At 32.8% G+C, this 20638-nt stretch overlaps 1 protein-coding gene and 2 long non-coding RNA genes across 6 annotated transcripts in view; 2 read left to right on the top strand and 1 right to left on the bottom strand.

Moving 5' to 3' along the window:
• Positions 1-20638, top strand: part of LOC149731445 (uncharacterized) — an 81640-nt gene that overhangs the window by 23937 nt on the left and 37065 nt on the right. The window lies entirely within an intron of this gene.
• The window catches only part of LOC149731449 (centrosomal protein of 192 kDa-like), a 32961-nt gene continuing 13460 nt past the window's right edge, over positions 1138-20638 (bottom strand). For 3 of the 4 annotated variants that reach the window (XM_089884829.1, XM_089884832.1, XM_089884831.1), the window contains 34 exons: positions 19799-19952; positions 19466-19503; positions 18974-19132; positions 18477-18600; positions 17926-17981; positions 17294-17390; positions 16715-16902; positions 16176-16323; positions 15637-15779; positions 14941-15084; positions 14235-14344; positions 13150-13317; positions 12699-12901; positions 12063-12175; positions 11896-12000; positions 11429-11608; positions 10964-11178; positions 10382-10624; positions 9440-9587; positions 8774-8884; positions 8099-8165; positions 7500-7628; positions 7028-7161; positions 6469-6560; positions 5817-5948; positions 5226-5416; positions 4368-4639; positions 3948-4043; positions 3611-3750; positions 2929-3018; positions 2710-2759; positions 2149-2257; positions 1856-1914; positions 1138-1356 (listed from right to left, as the gene is read on the bottom strand). In XM_089884829.1, the coding sequence (XP_089740955.1) occupies positions 1227-1356; positions 1856-1914; positions 2149-2257; positions 2710-2759; positions 2929-3018; positions 3611-3750; positions 3948-4043; positions 4368-4639; positions 5226-5416; positions 5817-5948; positions 6469-6560; positions 7028-7161; positions 7500-7628; positions 8099-8165; positions 8774-8884; positions 9440-9587; positions 10382-10624; positions 10964-11178; positions 11429-11608; positions 11896-12000; positions 12063-12175; positions 12699-12901; positions 13150-13317; positions 14235-14344; positions 14941-15084; positions 15637-15779; positions 16176-16323; positions 16715-16902; positions 17294-17390; positions 17926-17981; positions 18477-18600; positions 18974-19132; positions 19466-19503; positions 19799-19952 (4538 nt within the window). In that variant the 3' untranslated portion in view covers positions 1138-1226. The remainder of the gene's footprint in view (positions 1357-1855; positions 1915-2148; positions 2258-2709; positions 2760-2928; positions 3019-3610; positions 3751-3947; positions 4044-4367; positions 4640-5225; positions 5417-5816; positions 5949-6468; positions 6561-7027; positions 7162-7499; positions 7629-8098; positions 8166-8773; positions 8885-9439; positions 9588-10381; positions 10625-10963; positions 11179-11428; positions 11609-11895; positions 12001-12062; positions 12176-12698; positions 12902-13149; positions 13318-14234; positions 14345-14940; positions 15085-15636; positions 15780-16175; positions 16324-16714; positions 16903-17293; positions 17391-17925; positions 17982-18476; positions 18601-18973; positions 19133-19465; positions 19504-19798; positions 19953-20638) is intronic. The other variant, XM_089884830.1, reaches the window with a different exon arrangement.
• On the top strand, positions 2226-4751 carry LOC149731450 (uncharacterized). The gene is made up of 2 exons (XR_016385704.1): positions 2226-2364; positions 2430-4751. It is a non-coding gene; the product is annotated as an uncharacterized LOC149731450 (long non-coding RNA).

Below are 20638 nucleotides of genomic sequence, written 5' to 3'. Positions count from 1 at the left end.
ATGTAACTTTGTGGGTGACATTTTGGGGGCCATTCTCGCACTGTAGCCTATATAGCTAAAAATTAAGACAACTCATAAGGGACCACTGAGTTGAAGCAATTGTAGTTAATTTCGTTGTCCGAGGACCAGCACGCCTACAGTAATAGCACCGCCGAACCTCGAACCTGTCAAATTTTACCTATAGAGGCAGGCGAGCTATAACCACTTTGCCATGGCGCCCATTTTACATAACAGCCCAAAAGTGCCTCGCGTGTAGTTATTTTTTAAATCGAAACTTAAAGTGTGTTCAATTATAAGTTTGCTCGATTTTGGAAACAAGATGGCGGCAGTTGGACTACTCGGTGTTTCTTTGACTCTGTTTTTATCCAGTGTAAAAATCTCAAAAATGTTCGAGATATCCAGATATAACATAGAGCTATAAGACTGCAAGCCAACAGGTAATTCTGATGTCATAATACAGGATATACTGTGAATAATAAGGCAATAACACCAAAAAAATATTATTCCAAAATACACTTCTAGTTAGGGGTTCAAAAAAATCTTGGCAAGGCCTATTTAGAAGATATATACAACATAATACATGATATACCGTAGATAAAAAAACCAATAGCACCAAAAAAATATTCTTTCAAAATACCTTTCTAGTTTGTGATGTCCCAAGAAATCTTCGTAAGACCACTGCATTGACGTTTTCACTTGATATTTTTTTTATATTTCATGAGTGAGGTCCTTGTCAAGGACCTGGGATTTGGGCTACATTTGGCCCATTACTCCATCACCCGGAAAGCCCATTTGAATGAATGAATGTAACTTACTTTATCCTCGCATGGCCGGAAAACGACAATCGTTATCACACAGGTTTAACACCTCGTGCCAGCTTACGAGTTACCATGTATGTTACTTTGTGAGTGATTATTTTTTTTATGTATGGCTAATAATTTGGACAACCCATTAGGGTTGGAGCAATTGTCGTGTGTCTTGCCCAAGGACACATACGCCCACAATGGTAGCAGCGACGAGCCTTGAACCCATTACCTAAGTGTTACAGGCAGGCGCGCTAACCACTACGCCACGGCGCCGGACAAGACCTTTTTGCGACTGGTGCCGCAACAACACATCCTTGGTAACAAACACACATTATTATGCAGATAATTATATTTCATAGAAAACATATTAAACAAAACTATAAACAACTATTGCATTTCGTGGATGCTTTTGTGGCATCACTAAGCAGTGCTACCAGATATATTTATTTGAATTGAACCAGCAGCTTCCGATTGGACGACAAGAGTTCCCGTATAAGATCCATGATTGGTTGGTTTGAAAGTAACGGGTAAATTAGCACAATGCATTGCTCTGTGATGTAATAATAGGACTTTTTAAAGGGGTAATAATAATAACTTTCAGTAATTAATTAGATCATACTTAAAAGTTAAAAAAAAACTATTGAGCAGATACATTGAAATATTATGTTTTATTTAAAAGACCTGTTTCAGAGATTGTAACAGGATTTATTAACAATAACTATTTGTCTCTTTATTTGATTACAGTAGCGAAGATTTAGAAATTTTTAAAGAAAATACAGGATATAGCGACAAAACAACAGTTGTCAAAACATGCTTACAGTAAAAAACTTATATATTTAAAACAAAATAAGTGTGGCTGTTACTCCTAGCCGACAAACAAGCCATTTATTTTAATTAAATTAAACTTCTAATACAGACAAAAATGTTTGTAAAACTAAAAATATGATGTCAGTATTAAAGTTTAGGTGAATGGGAAAGATGTTTTTTTGATTTCATTTTAGTTTTGAAATTAGGTGAATGTGATTTTCATGTTAATACTAACAAACTACCTGATCGTGTGTTTCTGATGTGTGATGTAAAATGGCTGCCGCAGATTCATGAATTTCACCTGTTATATTATGACAAAACAACAATAGAATTAATGAGCTTAAAAATATTATTAAAGCATGTATGATAAAAATGACCTGAAAAACTAGGAAATGTCAGATTAAAAACAATTTGCAAAAAGCTGCATTACATATATATGTATATGTATACTGTATTACATATTCATATAGCTAGCATTACAAATTAAAAAAAAACAAAAAAAAATTGTTAGAAGTAGATTAACCAAAACACTTACAGTATGAGCTGACTTTCCTTTATTTTTCACAGGAATTTTAATTGTTTTTGATTCTCCAACTTTAACAGAAGGAAACTGAAACGATTCCTTCGAAATGTAAATATCACCACTGTAACAACATTTAGAAGGTTTATTCCCTTAATCACCCACAAAGTAATATACACGGTAACTCGTTAGTGGGCACGAGGTGTCGTTTTCCGGCCACACGAGAATAAAGTAAGTTACATTCACATTCCTTTAAATCCAATAATTATATTAATGCTATTTATCCTTGCTTGCAGGAGAATAGAACAGTATTCTATGTGGGCAAGGTCCGGTCCTGGAATTCAAGCAAGGATTGCTCCATTACCCTAATTATAACAGTAATTACTTATTAACATGGGTGATTGTTTTACACACGTCATGCCAGCTTACAAGTTACCATGTATGTAACAAGGTGTCTTGCACAAGGAAAAATTCGCCAATAATGCTAGCAGCGCCAAGCCTCGAACCGGTAACCTCTGGGCTAGAAGTATTTGCACTAACCACAATCTTCAATAAAATAAAAACATAGGAACTCACCGACACAATTTAGGAGACAAACTATTTCCTTTTTCTATTTGTTTCACTGCCTGTAATGAGTTGTGTTTATAAGCTAATATATAAGTTTTTCACATGTTTATAAGATAAAACAAATTTTTCACACGTTTATAAATTAATATAATTTTTTTTTATGTTTTTTATAAAATATTATAAGTTTTTCATGTTTATAAAATAATATACGTTTTTACATGTTAGTACCAATTTTTCACACAAGTGCGTCACCTTTCCATTAAGCTGAAACTTATCTTGTTGTAAGGACAGTCCACTCGCATCTGATACAAAGTGATACTGAAAATATAAAAATTAAAATAAAATAGCAAAAATTGAAATGTATAAGAAAGTACCCTGAAACAGTAATTAATTACATCATACTTAAAAGTTAACAAAAAACTATTGAGCAGATACATTAAAATATTATGTTTTATTTAAAAGAGCTGTTTCAGAGATTGTAACAGGATTTATGAACAATAACTATTTGTCACTTTATTTGATTACGGTAGTGAAGATTTAGAAATATTTTAAACGAAAAGACAGGATATAGCGACAAAACAACACTTGTTAAAACACGCTTACAGTTAAAAACATATTTACATTTAATTTGAAGAAAATAAGCGTGGTCGCTACACCTTTTTGAGGATATACCTACCTAAAAAAAAACTAACAAAAAAAATAAATTATGGGACGACAAAACAACAGTTGTTAAAACACGCTTACAGATAAAAACTTATTTACATTTAATTTGAAGAAAATAAGCGTGGTCGCTACACCTTTTTTAGGATATACAATTTCAAAAAAAATCTCTCAAAAATAAAATGCGACAAACGTTTCGGCATCCCCTTATGTTTTAAAAGTTTTCCGCCTATTGACTGAACCAACCTACCTTTAACTCCCAGTGTTGCGAATACAACCCTCCATGCATTGGGTTGAATGTTACAGGGATTTGAACCCGAGCCCCAACCTCCAACTGGCCAGATGTTTGCGAGAAAACAAACACAGCGTATGTGGAACGGAAAACATCACCTTTGATTATGACATCACAGTGGTAAAAAAAAATAATTCGAAAATGGAAAAAAGATGGTTAATTAAAAATAGAAATTTCTAAAGATGGTAAATTTTAATTTAAAAATAGAAATGTTAAAAAATGGTTAATAAAAAAGTAGAAATGTTAAAAGATAGTTATTTTAAAAATAGAAATAACAATAAACTTGCTGACTCACCTGATGAGTCAGTATTTTTTACATAAGCTGGAGCAAACGATGTTATTGACCACTTGACGTCACTCTTACTCATATTACGAAACTCGAGAATAGATTCTTAAAAAATTACGTAAAACTTATTGAATCTTATTCATATTTGTATAAAATATAATTTCATTATTATAAATAAATTTCAAAATTTTCTTTGGCTTTGTTAACTGAAGTTTTGGCCTTATTTATAAAGAAAAAACAGATTTTTTTTATATAATGCCTGTCTCGCGCTGGCTGCATGTACCATCTTACCCCAACCTACTATAATTAAAATTTTTTTTATTATAACATAAAAATCTTAAAACATGTACCATGTTACCCCAAGCTACTATAAATAAAAAGTTTTACCATTTATTTATTATAACATAACAATTTAAAAAAAAATCTCACTTGAGCTATTCCCACTGATGACATCAGCAAATTCAATGACGTTATTTTTGAGTCGTACGCATGGTGTTTCTATGGGAACCAAATTATCCGACGATGCTGAGTCACAGCTTGACAATGAGGTTAACGGTGACTCGGGAGATTTTATCTGAATATGAATCACGCACGACTCGTCACCACTAGGTGACACCACCATAGCTTGGCCACACCATGGCAGTAGAGAGAGTTGCGAGGATAACGAAGGATTTGCCGAGACAAGAAGTATCATCACTGACCTGTCAATCAAATAAAAATTTATCAATAAATGACCTGTCAATCAAATAAAAATTTATTAATAAATGACCTGTCAATCAAATAAAAGTTTGTCAATAAATGACCTGTCAATCATAACAATTTATTAATAAATAATATGTATATATAGTAGAATGGGGGAAGATGGGACACTTTTTCATTTCATTTTCTTGTCCCATGTGGAAAATTCAAAGAATTATAAAATGTTATCCTCACGACTCCCATAGACTGTTGTTAATTGTTTAAAACACGATCAGGATATTTAGATATTATGTGCTAAATGTGTCTCATCTTACTCTACCATACTTTATTTTAGCTGTCACTACTTTTGTATTATGCAATTGGTTGGATTTTTTGCTGTTATGTATTTGGTAGCACAAGATCCTATTATTACATTTAAGAAAAACCCGTAAAACCGCAATTTAAAAATGTTTAAAAAATTTTTTTTAAAAACTCAATTTATAAAATGGAAATACTAGATTTGGAAAAAAGGTTGAAAAACAATTTCTAAAATCCCGAAAAAAAATAAAAATAAAATAGTAACTAATTATTTGTAAAATATTGACTTACTCGGGTTCCACTTTGCCCCGGTTTGGGGTGATTGTGATGTAATGACCGGGCCATATTATATCAAACAACATGGAGGCATGAGACTTGTTGATGATTTTCACTTTCGTAGCTTCGGGGACCCCGCTTAGGGTTGGGGCTTCAACCGTTATATGGGTGGGGGTCACTTCCCAATTAGGGGTGAAGATGGGTCTCTGGGTATTGAATTATATAAGTAATGTCAGTTGTGTAGTGTGGGAAAAGTTATATCGCTATAATTGTGAACGTTTGTGGTCATAACACTTAACAGAAAAGTGGTTCCTAATTAATTGTAGAAACAAATTGTTTTCACTAGAAGTTTAACTTGATAATAAATAAACATAAATGGCTCATCTGTCTGCTAGGTGCAGCGGCCACACTTATTTTTTTCCAACAAAATGTTAATATGTTTTTAACTGTAAGCGTGTTTTAACAAATGTTGTTTTTCCGCTTTATCCTTTTTTTCGTTTAAAATATTTTTAAATCTTCGCTACCGTAATCGAAGAGATAAAGTAATTGCAAAAATGCAGAAGTAATTTGGAAACAGGTGTAAAATATGACACTTTAATAATTTACTTTTTTAATTAAACTGCTACAACTGCCAATGTCCCTTTCTGGTTTATTCACTGATGAATCAAGTGATGAGAAACTGGAAACACTGGAGCTGGAAACACTGGAGATCACATCAGGTGTTCGGGGTGGGCAACACTGCAAGTGAAATTTACTAAAATTAAAACCAAACTCCGAACTTGAATGAATGAATGTAACTTACTTTATCCTGGCTTGGCCGAAAAACGACAGTCCTTATAACACAAGTGTTTTGTTTCATACACCTTGTGCTAGCTTACGAGTTACCATGTATGTTACTTTGTGGGTAATTATTTTTGGAAATTTTTCATTTTTTTATGTGTGGCTGATAATTTAGACAATCAATTAGTGACCACACTGTGGTAAGGTGGTTAGCGCATCTGCCTATAACCCAATAATGGGCTCAAGCCTCGTCGCAGTCGCTGCTACTATTACAGGTGTATTTGTCCTTAAACAAGACACCTAATAGAAATTGCTTCAACCCAGTGGTCGCTAATGGGTTGTCCAAATTAACAGCCATACATAAACACTGAAAAAATCCCCCCAAAAAGTAACATACTTCGGAACTCCTAAGCAGGCACAAGGCGTTTTTTGGCTACGCAAAGATAAAGTAAGTTACATTCATAATAGTTATCCTTACCATTATTTTAATGCATTTTATTTTGTCATAAAACAATTGAGCATCATATGAATGGTGTTCCAACTTGGAGGTGTCTTCTTCTCGAAATTGTTCTGTAACAAACAACATAATTTGGTCACAATAGAACAGGGGTGCTAAAATTCTTACAAGTAAAAGCAAACTTCATATTTTCCACATTTGATAAATTTTTGCACACATTTTTTAATTCCAAAATTTTTTCAATTTTTTAAAATCCGACTTTAGAATAGAACAGGGGTTCTCAAACTCTTAAAACCAACAACAATTTTGATAAACTTAAGATTTTCTGAATTTGGTAAATTTTTTTTTAATCTGATTTAAAAAAATTTTTTTTTAAAATCCCCCTTTACACAACTTTGAATTTGGCACAACAAAAATTCATTAGTTATTGTTGATAAATAAAGTGTTGTAAATGATATGATCCTGTTTCTCTGCAAACAAGAGTGACGAGTGACAGCTATGACGCAGTTAAACAAATTAAGAAAAAAATTAATGGAAAAAAAAGGAAAATTAAAAAAAATTAAAAATTAATTTTCCGAACCTTCTCCCATGAAGTGCTCTGTGAATGAAACAGATTGTAGAGACTTGAGCGATTGTGGAATACAACGTTTAACTAAGGATGGGTTATCAGCCATCACCCCCTTCATTAGTTGCCGCGACAACTCGTCTCCATGCCTGAGCGAACATGGAAAATGAATTAACTTTTTCCATTTAAAAAAAAAAAATTTTTTTTTTAATAAAAACACCACTGGGTTGGAGCAATTGTCGTTAAGTGTCTTGCCCAAGGACACATACGCCCACAATGCTAGTATTATATCTTATGAAGACTTATGAAGGATTGAAGGTTTGGTAAAGAATATGTGTAAATACGCTTTGTACAACTCCTGTACCATGTGTTGACTTGTAAACTTACACTAGTTAACCTTGTTTTCGCTTAAAGACGTTTGTTTTTGTGAATTTGGACAAACCATAATCACGCATAAAATATAAAATTGATAGAAATGTTAACATACCATATACAAATGTAACCACTTTGATTGTTTGAGTTTTCAATTGATAATTTTTTCGTTTGCTTTTCTTGTAAAACGAAACACGAAAATGAACATTTTATATCTTCAGATATATCTTGACAGGATTTGTCACTAAAAAATACAAAAAAAATTATTTGAAAAATTATTAAAAATAAATATTATTTTACTTGCGGGAAAAAATAATTATGTTTAACACATTTAATACTGTAAAAAAACATATTTTTTTCCCAACTTACTTTAAAATAAAAAATTACGTTTTATATTAATAGATAAATGCTTTAAACATTTAATAAAACTAACATTCTGTTCAATACATTTAATATTGACAAAAAATAAAACAATTTTTTCCAATTTACTTTTTTTTAAAAGTAATGTTTTACTTTATTCCAAAAATGTTTCAGATATTTAGATTTCACATTTAGGAAATTTCCTAAGATTTTGAAATGTCAATGAAACAAAAAAAGATTATGAAGTAGTGATTTTTAAGAAAACATAACAATAAACTAATAACTTTAATAATAAAAAGGAATAGTTTATGAAAAAATATTACCAGTATAAATTATGTAAGAAATAAAACTAACCGGTAAACAAGAATTTTCACAAAAGCAGATCTTGTTCCATTATTGCTTAAAGTAAATGAAGGAAGATCTGAAACAATAGATTAAATATATAAGAATATAGTGAGGTGGGGAAGATGGGACACCGTTTCATTCTATTTTCTCGTTTTATTTGGTAGTAAACAAAGAAAATTTAAATTTTAAAACTGTATCGTCACGACTCTCATAGACCGTTGTTAATTGTTTATAAAACGATCAGGATATTTGGATATTATGTGTTAAAGGTGTCCCATCTTTCCACTACCCTACCATATAATAAAGCCTATTGAAGCACAGCAGGGCAAGCCGTATTGAATGAATGAATGTAATTTACTTTATTCTCATGTGGCCTAAAACAACAGTTGTTAAACACAGGTGTTCTGTTTCACACACCTCGTGCCAGCTTACGAATTACCAAGTATGTTACTTTGTAGGTAAATATTATTTCAGGGGTATTTTTTTAAGTGTGGCAGATAATTTAGACAACCCATTAGTGACCATTGGGTTGGAGCAATTCCCGTAAGAGTCTTGCCCAAGGACACATATGCCCACAATGGTAGCAGCCACAAGCCTTGAACCCATTACCTCTGGGTTCAAGGCCTGCAAATCTAGCACACGCCAAACAACTTAATTCCTATTCAATCAACCACCCAAATTTACCCAGATTTAGCTCATAAATTTCACCAACTTGGTTCAACCCATTAACAGTTACTTGGCTCATACCACCATATCCAGTTAGAGGGATTGTATATTTGGTTGCAGGAAGATCATCTGAGAAAAAAGTAATGTGCTGTTATAAATTCATAAAACTACAAAACTCGTGTCCGCTTATATGTTATATAATAAATATAATATATAATAATATGACTTTTTTTGTCAACTTTTAAAAATAAAATATTAAATTAGTCAAAAAATTTTTTAACACCAAATAGTTTTTGTATAAAATTTTGTCGCAATATGACAATATTTTTTGTTAACTTTTTTAAATAAACAAATCATATTACCTACAAATGTAGTTTTTATGGTCATTATAACCCTTAGGGCCACTATTCTGGCTTTGGTCTTTAAAACCATTCTTTAATTTCAAATTTAAACTGCATGAAATTATAATATAGTAGGGTGGGGAAAGACGGGACATCTTCAGCACATAATATCCAAATATCCTAATCGTGTTTTAAACAATTAACAACAGTCTATCAAAATCGTGAGAATTTGGTTTTATAATTCTTTAAATGTTTCTTTGTTTACTACCAAATGGGACGAGAAAATTGAATAAAAGGGTGTCCCATTTTCCCCCACCCTACTATATAAAAGACGGTGCCTCACCAATTGGAGTCTTAATTTCAAGTTTGGCATGCACCATCTTTCTTTTACACGGAGCAAACGAAACAAAAATCGATTTATCCGATCCCGGTTCCATCACCATATCACTACGTGCACATAATTCCTCACAACCGTAATCTGTTGTAACGATCTAAAAGTCAGAAGTATTATAGTAATATTGGGGAAGATGGGACACCTTTAGCATGTAGTATCCAAAAATCCTGGTCCTAATTAGACGAGAAAACAGAATGAAAAAGTGTCCCATCTTCCCCCACCCTACTATAACATTATTCAATAATAAAATAATAATATTAACTTTATTTGTCTCTTCGATTACGGTAGCAAAGATTTAGAAATTTTTAAACGAAAAGACAGGATAAAGTGACAAAACAACAGTTGTTAAAATATGCTTACATTTTTTAAAAATTCTTTGTGGGCACTGGGATTTAGACCAGATTTGGCCCATTACCCCAACACCTAGGAAGTCCATTTTTTTCTTTCATGCGAACGGTGCTCAATTTTGCAACACCACATCGCAGTCAGACATATATTTTTTCACCATTTTTTAACCCAATGTGCTTAGAGTTACCACACTTATCAACTTTGTGTAGGATTTTTGCTTTGATATGGCTTATAATTTGGACATCTCATTAGTGACGGCTGGGTTGAGCAATGTCTGTTAAGTGTCTTGCCCAAGGACATATACGCCGATCAGTGTTAGTACCCCCGTCGAGCATCGAACCGGGGACCCTTTGGTTTCGAGGCAGGCGCCTAAACCACTGAGCCACGGTGCCGAAACATTAGTGGTACTTTTAGATCATATTTAAGCATTTCTATCCACATATACAAATTTAATTTTTCAATGGTATGCCCTTTATAATTCATGTGTTTAATGAAACCAGAACATTCCCATACAAAACAACATTTGTTAAAATATTCCCAAACCTGAAAACTTCCTGAATCGTCCCCCTTTATTGAAGCTCGGAATTTTAAGGTGACCTTTGACCCTGAATCGACCTTTGATTTTCTAAGCATCAACTTTTGCTTGCTTGACGAACCAATCAGAACACCTCCCCATCTCAGCCGAGTTTTATTGGTCAATAAAGTGGGCGTGTCGGGGGCGGGGTTTAGGTTGTGGGTGATAGTTGATGTCAGTTTAACTTCAAATTGGGGGCCAGAGGGTAAAATCTGAGATAAAAAATTATATTTTATTATTAAAAAATATAGTAGGGTGGGGAAAGATGGGACACCGCTGGCACATAATATACAAATATTCTGATCCTGATTTATACAATTAACAACGGTCTATGGAAGTCTTAAATATATATTTTCATCCTATTTTCCATTCAACGAATTATAAAACCGTATCCTCACAACTTCCATAGACCGTTGGTAATTGTTTAAAACACGATCAGGATGTTTGGATATTATGTACTAAAAGTGTCCCATCTTCCCCCACCCTTCATATAAATCCAGTCTGTCAACAATTTATTTCAACAAACAATATTTAACGATATTTTAACGAACCATCATCAATAACAACGTAGTGAATGGTTTCCCCCCTCTAGCCTCCCCTTGTGGTGGGTGGAACTCAACGGAAACATTCAGTTCACCACTAGGTGGTAGCAACGCGTTGGTCGGTCGAATTGTAAAAAGATTTTGATTTTCTTGGAGCGAGAACGAGACTTGAACGGAAATATTTCCAGCGTTTTTGACGGGAAACTTCTGCATCTGGTTGCCACCTGCAATGTGAGAAATCATGAATGTAACTTACTTTATCCTCTGTAACTTACTTTATTTAAACACCTTTCATTCTACTTCTCGTACCATTTTGTAGTAAACAAAGAATATTCAAATAATTATAAAACCGTATCCTCACAACTCCCATTGAACGTTGTTAATTGTTCAAAACACAATCAAAATATTTGGATATTATGTGCTAAAGGTGTCCCATTTTTCCCACCCTATTATATGAACAAACATAGGGCCAACCTGGCGGAGCTTTGAAAACAAATAGATGCGGTCGACTTGAAGCATGTAATTTGCCCACCCCAACCAATGCTTGTAAATTAATAGCATCTAACGACGTTTGACTCTGTGAACTTTGACCTGATTGTACAGGAACGTCCAGTGTGACCTCAATACGACCTTTAACCTTTTCTGGAAGGTCACCTACGAGTAACAAAAATATTTCTGTTAAATTTTTACCACTGTAATATAATACAAAGACTTTTGCCCATTTTTGGGGGGAGATTAAAACAGTCGAGTTTACAGACAAAGAAAAATAATTCAAAACTACATTAATATAACTACATAACTTAAAATTAGTTATTCATACAATTTCATTGACTCAATACACCACTTTTTTGATTAATTTGTTTAGTTTATGCAGAAACTGGATAATTTCAATGTAATGAGGAAAGTGATAATGATATAAAATATCTGAAAGTATAAAATACCTGTAGCAAATTGCTTCATGGGTGATTGAAAATGAATCCAGATTGTGATTGGTTGATCACTTACTGGAAGAACCAATCGTAGCACAGCTAATGTACTGGAGCTTTCTGATTGGACGAATAGAGAAATATAGTTTTCAAAATAAAAAAGTAATAGCTCCATTATTTACCTTGCTTGGAGGAGGATGTTGAGGATAAAGAAAGAGAAAAACAAGAGCGCTCGTGAGAATTAGTGAAGAGAATAGCTCGGATAGGAACTTCACATTTTCCTTGATTTAAAATTCTAAAAAAAAATTCAAACAATGAATGAATGAATGTAAATTGCGTGGCCGGAAAATGACAGTCGTTATAACACGGGTGTTCCATTGCATGCACCTCGTGCCAGCTTATGAATTACCATGTATGTTACTTTGTGGGTGATTAGTTTTTGGATTTTTTTACGTTTGGCTAATAATTTGGACAACCCATTAGTGACCACTGGGTTGGAGCAATTGTCGTTTAGTGTCTTGCCCAAGAGTACATACACCTACAATGGTAGCAGCGACAAGCCTTGAACCCATTACTTCTGAGTTAGAGGCAGGCGCGCTAACCATTTTGCCATGGCAGAAGATATACACAGAGGCGCAGCCAGAAAAAAATAAGGGGAAAGAGTTTCAATCAACAAATTTTCAAAAATTTTTTTATTTTATTTTTTTTAAATTTTTTTTTTTGGTTTAAAAAAGGGTGGGTCGCAAGCCCCGTAACCCCCTTGACTGTGCCAGCACCAAATAAACATACTGTTTGTCATAATCAGCATCAAAACTCACCTGAGTGGAACAGCTTTGGTAGACCCACAAACTATTTCTCCAAAATCAATCGCTTCTTTCTTCTGGCAAGCAGTGGGAATTTCGGGCGAAGCAAAAACACTAACTTTCGGAAATTCGACGTCGGCGTGAATATGTATGGGTGATACGGAACATCGGGGGTCATGTGGGGTAATCCCCTCCACCGATATCAGGTGACTTAATATCTGAATGAAAAAATATTCAGAAAAATAAATAAAAAATATAATTAAACTAAAAATTTTAGAAAATTATTTGGAAAAAAATTAAATTCAACCTTTTCAAAAATAATTAAGAAAAACAAAAAATAAACCAATGAAAAAACTAAATTGAAAATAATAAGAAGATTATAAGAAAAAAAAAATTATAAATTAATTTTTTTGGGGAAAAATATTAAAAAAAAAAAAAAATAAAACTAAAATAAAAACTTTTTTACCTCAACAACCACATGACAATGCCCCGGGTCGTTACTTGTCAATGTGACATCACAATGCTCAAGTGCATGGGGACCAATCACATGCTTTCGTTTCAACGAAACAAAATTATCTTGCCCGGATAAAATGGTTCGGTTGTTTAGAGCAACGCTTATAGTTCGTAACTCCACCTGTCAATCAAAATAAATACAACCTGTCAATCAAAATAAATACAACCTGTCAATTGAAATAAATACAGCCTGTCAATTAATATAAATACAACCTGTCAATCAAAATAAATACAACTTGTCAATCAAAATAAATACAACCTGTCAATCAAAATAAATACAGCCTGTCAATTGAAATAAATACAACCTGTCAATCAAAATAAATACAACCTGTCAATCTAAATAAATACAACCTGTCAATCAAAATAAATACAACCTGTCAATCAAAATAAATACAACTTGTCAATCAAAATAAATATAACATGTCAATCAAAACAAATATATCCTGTCAATAAAATAATGTTCCAGAAATTCTTGAAAATAAATGAGTCAATGGTAGATTTTTTAGAAACTATTTTTGAGAGAAATATTTAGCGAAGAATGAACTTTTTTAAGGTGGTTATTGTTTTTTAGACAAAACATTTCATCTTAAACTTGGACTTAATTTTACTTTTGTTATTGTTATAACCTGTTATATAGTAGGGTTGGGGAAGATGGGACACCTTTAGCACATAATATCCATATATCCTGAGCGTGTTTTAAACGATTAACAACGGCCTATGGGAGTCATGAGAATACGGTTTAATAATTCTCTGAATGTTCTTTGTTTACTATACCAAATGGGATGAGAAAAAAGAATGAAAAGGTGTCCTTTATTCCCCTACCCCACTATATCTTGTTATAACATAATTTTGCTAAAAGTGTATACCAACTTAATTGTTAAAATCAACAGAAAATTGCTTCCTTTTTCAAGTGAGACCAAATTTGCACGGAGTTAAAAAAATGAACACCTAACGCCTATTTAAACAGCATGTGGTCGAAAAGCCACTTAACTGGCTGAGACACTTTAAGAGTTAAGTAATAATGTAGTAAGGACAAACCTGGATCCATCGTGGAGAATTATTTTTGACAGGAATCATCATTTTCATTGGAACACTCGTGCATAACTTCTTATCATGTGTTAGTTCAGGTTGTACGCTCACAGAAGAACCTAAATTTTAAACATTTATATAGTAGGGTGGGTAGATGGGACACCTTTAGCACATAATACCCAAATATCCTCATCGTGTTTTTAAGCAATTAACAACAGTCTATGGGAGTCGTTAGGATACGGTTTTATAATTCTTTGAAAGTTTTTTGTTTATAACAAAATGGGATGAGAAAATAGAATAAAAAGATGTCCCATCTTTCCCATCCTATTATATAGTAGGGTGGGGAGAGATGGGACACCTTTTCATTCTATTTTCTTGTCCTATTTGGTAGTAAACAAAGAACATTCAAAGATTTATAAAACCATATCCTCAGGACTCCCATAGGCCGTTGTTAATTGTTTAAAACACAATCAGGATATTTGGGTATTATGTGCTAAAGGTGTTTTGTCTTCCCCCACCCTACTATATCTGTATAAAAGTGTTCTAGTTTGTACACCTTTACAAATGTATATCTAATCAACTATATTACGGATTATCATTTTTATGTATGGATACTAAAATTAAAACCTTTGAACTAGGTATCCTAATACCACCAAAAGCTATTATTCAAACTTCTTTAAAAAAAAATATACAAAAAATATTAAAAAAAATATACCTTCATAATAAATCTCTTGGGGAGGGTAACCCCCTGAGACCCTACCCGCCATCAAGGCTTGTGGGTAAATGGGGGGATACCCAACGGATCTTGTGCTGAAAACTGTCGAATCGAAACCTCGAGCATCAGGGTTAAAAGTTTGGCCTGAAATTTTGGGAAATTTTAAACAAAAATTTCTTGTTTTTTGGCCTAGTTAAGATAATGTTTCCAAAAAATTAAAAAAAATGGTAAAAAAAACAATGAACATAAATGTTACATGTAAAATGACTTTGGCCAAAATGATATCAACTTTTAAACAAAAATTTCTTGTTTTTTGGTCTAGTTGAGATAATGTTTCCGAAAAATTAAAAAAAGTGGTGAAAAAAACAATGAACATAATAGTGACATCTGAAATGACTTTGGCTGAAATAATATCAACTTTTAAACAAAAATTTCTTGTTTTTTGGCTCAGTTAAGATAATGATTCAGAAAATTAAAATTTTTGTAAAATATACGTTAAAAAGTAATAAGATAATTAAAGTTTTATTTTGTAAAAAATAAGCTAAAATGTAATAAAATGATAAAAACAAATATCTTGTAAAATATACTTTAAAATTTATGAAGATAATCAAAGATTTATTATATAAAATATAAGTTAAAATGTATTAAAATAAACAAAAGTATAATTTAAAAAAAATCTGTTTAACGAACATTTACCAAACTGATGAGGTGGCATTGGCTGTAGCCCCATCAAGTGTTGACGTTGGTAGAAATCATAATTTCCGATTCCCGCTGGTAACGAGGCATAATGTGGTGGACACACGATGTCCTCACTGAGTCGAGTTCGAACGACGCTAGATCTAACATTCGTATAATGAAGAATAAACAATATATAGTAGGGTGGGGGGGTAAAATGGGACACCTTTAGCACAAAATATTTAAATATCCTGGTCGTGTTTTTAACAATTAACAATGGTGTATAGGAGTTGTTAGGATACAGTTTTATAATTCTTTGAATGTTTTTTGTTTACTACCAAATGGGACGGGAAAATAGAATAAAAAGGCGTCCCATCTTCCTCCACCCTACTATAAGATAAAAATTTTTTGTACACAAAACAAAAAAAAATATATATATTTTTTATAAAATAAAATATTTTTGTACGAAAAAAAACCCCTCATATTAAATGTAAACAAAAAAATATTTGTAAAAAAAAACAAAAAAAACTTTGTATTTAACGTAAAAAAAGACAAAAAACCTTGTATTTAATGAGGACTTGTCACTTTGAAAATCGCTCTCATGTGCGTGTGTGCTTGATGCTTTAGGTGCGTGTTCCACAGAAGACAAAGTTGATAAATCGTGTTTTGTTTCGTCAACTTGTTTCTTCCCATCCCCAACCATTGTGTCTGCGATTCCAATAAATATATTTTTTTTGATATTTTTTAGTTTATTTAAATTTTTATTTGATTTTTTGTTATTCTTTCATGCTTACAATAATTATAAATTTTTTGACTTTTTTTATATTTTTTTAGATATAAAATTCAATCCTGGCTTAAATCCGGGGTCCCTACCCAGTGGGACCTCACCCACATAGATAGAATATGTAATTCTGCGTCCACATCGTTTCAAAGCGGACATATCTGAAACAGTAGGTTCTAAACCCTGGCATTTTTAAATGCAAAAATTAGCGATTTCTTTTTTATTTTTACAATTTTTAAGTTTAAAAAATACCAAACATTTTATAAAATAAAAAAATTTTAAGAGTATTAAGATTATAAAATAACAAAAAAATATTACTTTCTAACTGTTTCCCCGCCATTCCATCTTCATCTATAGTTGGCATCTCCATGAAACTTGTTGAAGGGTGAAGAGGGTGAAACATGGACGACAACCTCATATCGTCGTATTTACCCTCTTTCCGGGGTTCGTCGGGTGAGGATTCAGATAGTGGGGCTAGGAGGGATTTCCCCTCATGAAGTGGGTCCCTAGGGTAATATTGCGATGAAATGTTTTTTACAATTTATTTTTTCTTATATAGTAGGGTGGGGGAAGATGGGGCACCTTAAACACATAATATCCAAACATCCTGATCGTGTTTTAAACAACTAACATTGGTCTTTGGGAGTTGTGAGGATATGTTTTTTTCTTTTCTTTGAATGTTCTTTGTTTATTACTAAATGGGACGAGAAAATAGAATAAAATGTGTCCCGATTTTCCCCACCCCATTACATAATTACAAATAGAATATGTTGGGGTAATGAGCAAGCCTAAATCCTAAGACCCATGGCGTGCCACGCTGCGGGACCTCACCCACATAGAAAGAATAGACAATAGAGAACATATATAATTTGTGCAAAAATATAAAAAGCATCTCACTTTTTGCTCTTGCTTAACTTTTTATCATCCCCACTTGATGCTCCACTACTTTGGGTGGTAACCACATCCGGTAACTTCCAATTTTTCATGTCCATCTCTAAGGCAGAATTAAGACAAAAAATTACTTAGTAAATTTTTAAAAAATTACTTAGTAAAACCCACTTAACAGATTTTGAACTAAAAATACAACAACATCTTTTTAGGTCCTACTCTAGAGTAAACCAAAAACAAATTACTATATAAAGAATAGATATTGGACAAAAACATTAATTCCTAAAACTACCTAATTCTTTTCAGAACAAATTTTGCATTAAAAACACAACAACTGTCGCAAAACTTTTCATACGAAGATAGTGGATATACAAGTTTTTAAAAAAAGGATTTGTATACTTTTTTACAAATAGACTATATAGAGTAGGGTGTGGAAGATGGAACACCTTTAGCACATAATATCCAAATATCCTGATCGTGTTTTAAACAATTAACAACGGTCTATGAAAGTCATAATTGTTTGAATGTTTATTGTTCACTATCAAATGGGACAAGAAAATAGAATAAAAAGGTGTCCCATCTCTCCAACCTACTATATCTTTTTTGTATGTTTTAATAAATAGCATACAAATTTGATTCACCTTTTAAACTCGGAATATTACCGCGAAGTTTCTTATGCAGTTCCTCGATGCTCTCCCTGTAAAACATCAACTTTATTAAATAATGATATCCATGTTGGATTTGTGTACAGCACTGGTTTGTAACAAACAAATTTGCAACATATAGAACTGTGGGGGAAGATGAGACACCTTTAGAACATAATATCCAAATATCCTGATCGCGTTTTAAACAATTAAAAACGTTCTATGGGAGTTGTGAATATACGGTTTTGTAATTCGTTGAATGTTTTTTGTTTACTACCAAATTGGATGAGAAAATAGAATGTAAAGGCGTTCCATTCACTAATGGGTTGTCCAAATTATCCGCCATACATGAAAAAAAGATCCAAAAAAATAATCACCCCCAAAGTAACATACATGGTAACTCGTAAGCTGGCACGAAGTGTATGAAACAGAACACCCGTGTTTAACGACTGTCATTATCCTGCCACGCGAGGATAAAGTAAGTTACATTCATACATTCAACCGAACAGGTTTGGGTAACTTTTCCACATTCCTACACACAAGCCAACCTGCTGAGCGATCCTCGCGCCAGTGAAAGATTAAGTCTTGTAGATGAAAGAAGTTTGCTTGCAATGGAGTCAGGTGATAATAAAGTTTCATTTTCACTCCACGAAGGTAATTCATCTGCTTCAGCTGAAATACCATATAGGATAAAGAAGGTTTTTTAACCAGGGGTGCAAGAACTGTTCCTAGGGGGTGTGGAGATTTATTCTATGTGAGTGAGGTCCCACAGCGTGGCATGCAATGGGGCCTAGGATACACCAGTTTTTACCTTACCATTAATTAATGATTATTGTACTGTTTGATCAAAAGCGCTAAATTCAAAATGTACCTTAAACTTTAATTAAATGATTGCACTCTATAAAATATTTTGGCCGCACTTAATAAAATTCTTGCCCAAATTGCACTCTATAAAATTCTTGCCGGAAGAGCCAAAATACAACTATGGTTACTGACGGTTAGTTTTAACATTAAAAAGCATTTGCAAATAAAAACGTTGGCTTACAAAATCTTGGTGTATTTGGATCAGTTTCATTCTTAAACACCATGGCTGATTTCTCTTTTACAGAATCAAAAGACGTAGCAGTGTTGCCCAAATCTTTTGATTTATCCGCAAGTGTTGTAGTGTTTCCATTTTCCTCTGCTTTTAAACTTTCCACTGTGGCTATAATTTGTTGTTCAATTTAGTAAATATAAAATACCTGGCAAAGTAGGCACCGCGGCTGTCTGTAACTTGTAAAGGTAATTGGTTCAAGGCTCGTCGTTGCTACTATTGTGGGCGTATGTGTCCTTAGACAAGACACTTAACAGCAATTGCTCCGACCCAGTGGTCCCTAATGGGTTATCCAAATTATCAGCCATCCATACAAAATAATCACCCACAAAGAAACATACTTGGTAACTCGTAAGCTGGCACGAGGTGTAAACAAAACACTTGTGTTTAACTGTCATTTTCGGGCCATGCCAGGATAAAGTAAGTTACATTCAATCAACTTACCTCCAACTAAAGTTGATCTGTCAGGTTTTACTTCCGCTCTGTAAAAAATTCAATTCAAATCTAACTATTTTTACTGTCTTATTATTATTAGTTTTTGTATTATTATTTTTTTATTATTACTGCATTATTTTATTGTTAGTAGTAGTCTTTTTTTACTGATTAGTAGTATTTTTTACTTTTTTTAGTATTTTACTATTAATATAACACAATATACAGCAAATAAATATATCTGACTTTTATTCCATTCTATGTGGGTGAGGTCCCGCAGCAAGGCATACCATGGGTCCTAGGATTTAGGCCAGGATTGGCCCATTACCCATATATCTGACTTACATGAATGTTTGTTTATTTTTCCCTTTGTCTTTTTCTATCTTCTTGTTAGACAGTGCGACAATAAACTTTGCCAGGTCCTCGTTATTCATATTGGTTGAAATGTTGGATATTGCGTTCGATAAACTTTTCATCATAGATTGATCTACAGTGTCATCTGCAATATAAAAAAAATTATCACTATCAGACAATTAAACTCAACAATAAAATTATAATTTATGTATATCTTGCTGGTACCAGGTGTATGAATATGATTGTGGAAGAGATTTTTTGGCGTTATTGTTTTTGTGATTTTAAAGGAGAACCGACCGTATCAAAAATAATATTTTTGTGGAATTGTCTGCTTTGAATTTTAATGTGGAACCCAAAATCATTTTTTTTGGGACAAGTGGTAGGAAACATTACTCTAATGCAGCATTTGTTAAACTGGGGTGAATTTACCCCTTGGGGTAAATTCCCCGTATTTAAGGGGTAAATAAGCTACCAATTAAAATCCACATCAGTTGACGGGACAGAAAAATTGTGTTAATTGTAGTACTTTACCAGACATTGAACAACTCGTCGCCAAAAAGCAAGTGCATCTGTCGCATTAAATATAATTGATGTAATTAGTTGTTTTTGCTTTTTAATAAATGAGCACCATATTACATATTGGGGGTAAATCTGAAGCATCTTTGTTAAAAAATTAAGGCATACAAAAAGTTTAAGAACCACTGCTTTAATGGAAGACACATAATAGCATTATAATTGTTTATGATCTGACAGGTACAACAATAAGTTTCCTAAAATCTTGGACAAAACACGCATAGCACTGTTTTAATTAATAAAAAATTTACCCAAAAT

This window comes from Ciona robusta, chromosome 9 (assembly GCF_009617815.1).
Source record: "Ciona robusta chromosome 9, ASM961781v2".
Lineage (NCBI taxonomy): Eukaryota > Metazoa > Chordata > Ascidiacea > Phlebobranchia > Cionidae > Ciona > Ciona robusta.
The sequence above is the reverse complement of the archived record's forward strand: the minus strand, read 5'-3'. Positions and strand labels throughout refer to the sequence as shown.